Genomic DNA, 2009 nt, shown 5'->3' with positions numbered 1-2009 from the left:
TGGAGGCAAGGATTCTGAGGCTCTAACATACTTTGGACATGTTGTGAGGAGAGACCGGTCCTTGGAGAGGGGCATCCTGCTTGGGAAGGTGGAGGGACGGCGCAGGAGGGGAAGGCCCTCTATGAGGTGGATTGATTCAGTGACTGGGATAATCGGGATGGGAGTGTCAGAGAGTGTTACTGGCACAGGACAGAGCAGAGTTTAGGACTGTTGTACATAGGGTCGCTATGAGTCGCAAGCAACTCGACGGCACATAACAACAACATGTATGGGCTGTATGGCTCTGGAATCCAGTTTGAAAGTCATCTGCAGGATCCGGGTTCTATAGAAGCTTGTTGGTTGGGATTGGTGAGCCTTAGGGTGAAATGTTGATTCGCTAAGGGAAGTGAGATGATGTGATAAGGCCTCCTATTTAAAAACCCATTTGGGCCTTTGGGCTTGCAGTCTTTGGGCTTGCTTTAACTTGGGTTTTGTTTTGTTTTCTTTTCCAAACATTGTTCTAAGTGATATATAGCAGTGGTCTGTGCATTCCTGTACAGAGGTAGCTCATGGTTGCTGTGACGCTAAGCACTGTGACACTGATAGGCCAAATGCAATAATGGAAACAGGGGTGCCATCCACTTCCGAAATGGCTTGCCTCCAGAAACTCTATGAACATAAAGAAATGACCAAAATTATATAAGTATTCAGGTCTTTCATTCATAGGGTCACTATGAGTCATCTATGACTCGATGGCACTTAACAACAAAAACATATAGTGGACTGGTTTGAGGATACCTGTGGATATCCACATTCACAGAAGTGCAAGTCTTTTATGGAAAGTGATGTATCTACATACAGCTTACACATATCCACCTGTATATTTTACATCATCTTGATTATTTATAATACCTAATAACAATATAAATGGTATATACATAGCACTTTATGTGCTATTGTAGCCTTTGAGTAATTACTTTGAAGACATTACTTTTTTAGGAGAAATGTTTTAATAGAAACAAAGTATGCATACTATAAAAGTAACAAAGGGAGAATTGAGACAAATAGATTAAGTGCTGAAGAGGGTCTGAGGACCTGTAGAATGGTGGAATGGTATGGCAAGGTAGTCAATGTATCATTTAATTTGAGTACATTTTGAGTGTAATTCTCTGTGTGTGCCAAAATCAAATTTGTTTGTGGAAACTTTCTGGATCTTCTTAGCCCTGAATATTTTAATTCTATTGTTGATTAAACATGCTAGAAGCAGAAGAAAAGATACCGAATAATCTAGTGTACTGTATTTGGCTAAATTCTAACACTTTTGTATTGTTTTAAAAATAATAATGTAAGTAGCCATTTGTGTTATAGGTTTCATAATCACTGTTTAATATTGAAGTAACAATATTTAAACTACTTATTTCTCTATGTATTGTGAATATTAATGGTGGAGGATAAATTAAGGAATAATAAATTAAGGAATAATCTTTTCTTTCTAGGTTGGCTGGGGAATTTTTGAAGTCGAATTATTTGTTTGTTGCTGTTGGACAAGTGGGTGGAGCATGTAGAGATGTTCAGCAGACTGTTCTCCAAGTTGGCCAGTACTCAAAAAGAGAAAAACTTGTCGAAATTCTACGAAACATTGGTATTTTTATCTTGATACAATTATTTCTTCCTAACTTGTTTTTTCATTACTAACTTTTGTATCATATGTATGAAAGTTTTTTAATACCTCACAGAACAGTACATTAAAAAAATTAATGCATGAAGAAACATAGGAAGGAGGAGAAAATTCATTGGGGCAGTTTTTTAGGTTTTTATATTAGATCTGTAAGGAAAAAAGAAAAAATTGCTAATAGAGAATTTTTTAAAAAGGCAAAATTAATATTGTGATTTAATGACTTTTAGTGCTAAAGCATATTTTGCTTTAAATATTTGAGTACTGTCTTGCCAATCAAAGAAGATGACCCAGGTAGTTGAGAATTCCCATGGGGTAGAGTTGAGAGGTAGTAAGAGGAGGTGGTATTTTTTTT

The 2009-nt window shown here is 36.5% G+C and overlaps 1 protein-coding gene across 1 annotated transcript in view; it reads left to right on the top strand.

The window, feature by feature from the left end:
* Window positions 1-2009, top strand: part of LOC102870420 (probable ATP-dependent RNA helicase DDX4-like) — a gene marked incomplete at its 5' end in the record, with an annotated part of 114284 nt that overhangs the window by 79353 nt on the left and 32922 nt on the right. The window contains one exon of the mRNA XM_006891544.1: window positions 1476-1621. Within this exon, the coding sequence (XP_006891606.1) occupies window positions 1476-1621 (146 nt within the window). The remainder of the gene's footprint in view (window positions 1-1475; window positions 1622-2009) is intronic.

The sequence above is a fragment of the Elephantulus edwardii genome, unplaced genomic scaffold (genome assembly GCF_000299155.1).
Source record: "Elephantulus edwardii isolate Elephantulus edwardi_28Jun2011 unplaced genomic scaffold, EleEdw1.0 scaffold00099, whole genome shotgun sequence".
In the NCBI taxonomy this organism is placed as follows: Eukaryota; Metazoa; Chordata; class Mammalia; order Macroscelidea; family Macroscelididae; genus Elephantulus; species Elephantulus edwardii.
This window is presented reverse-complemented; position numbering and strand designations above follow the sequence as displayed.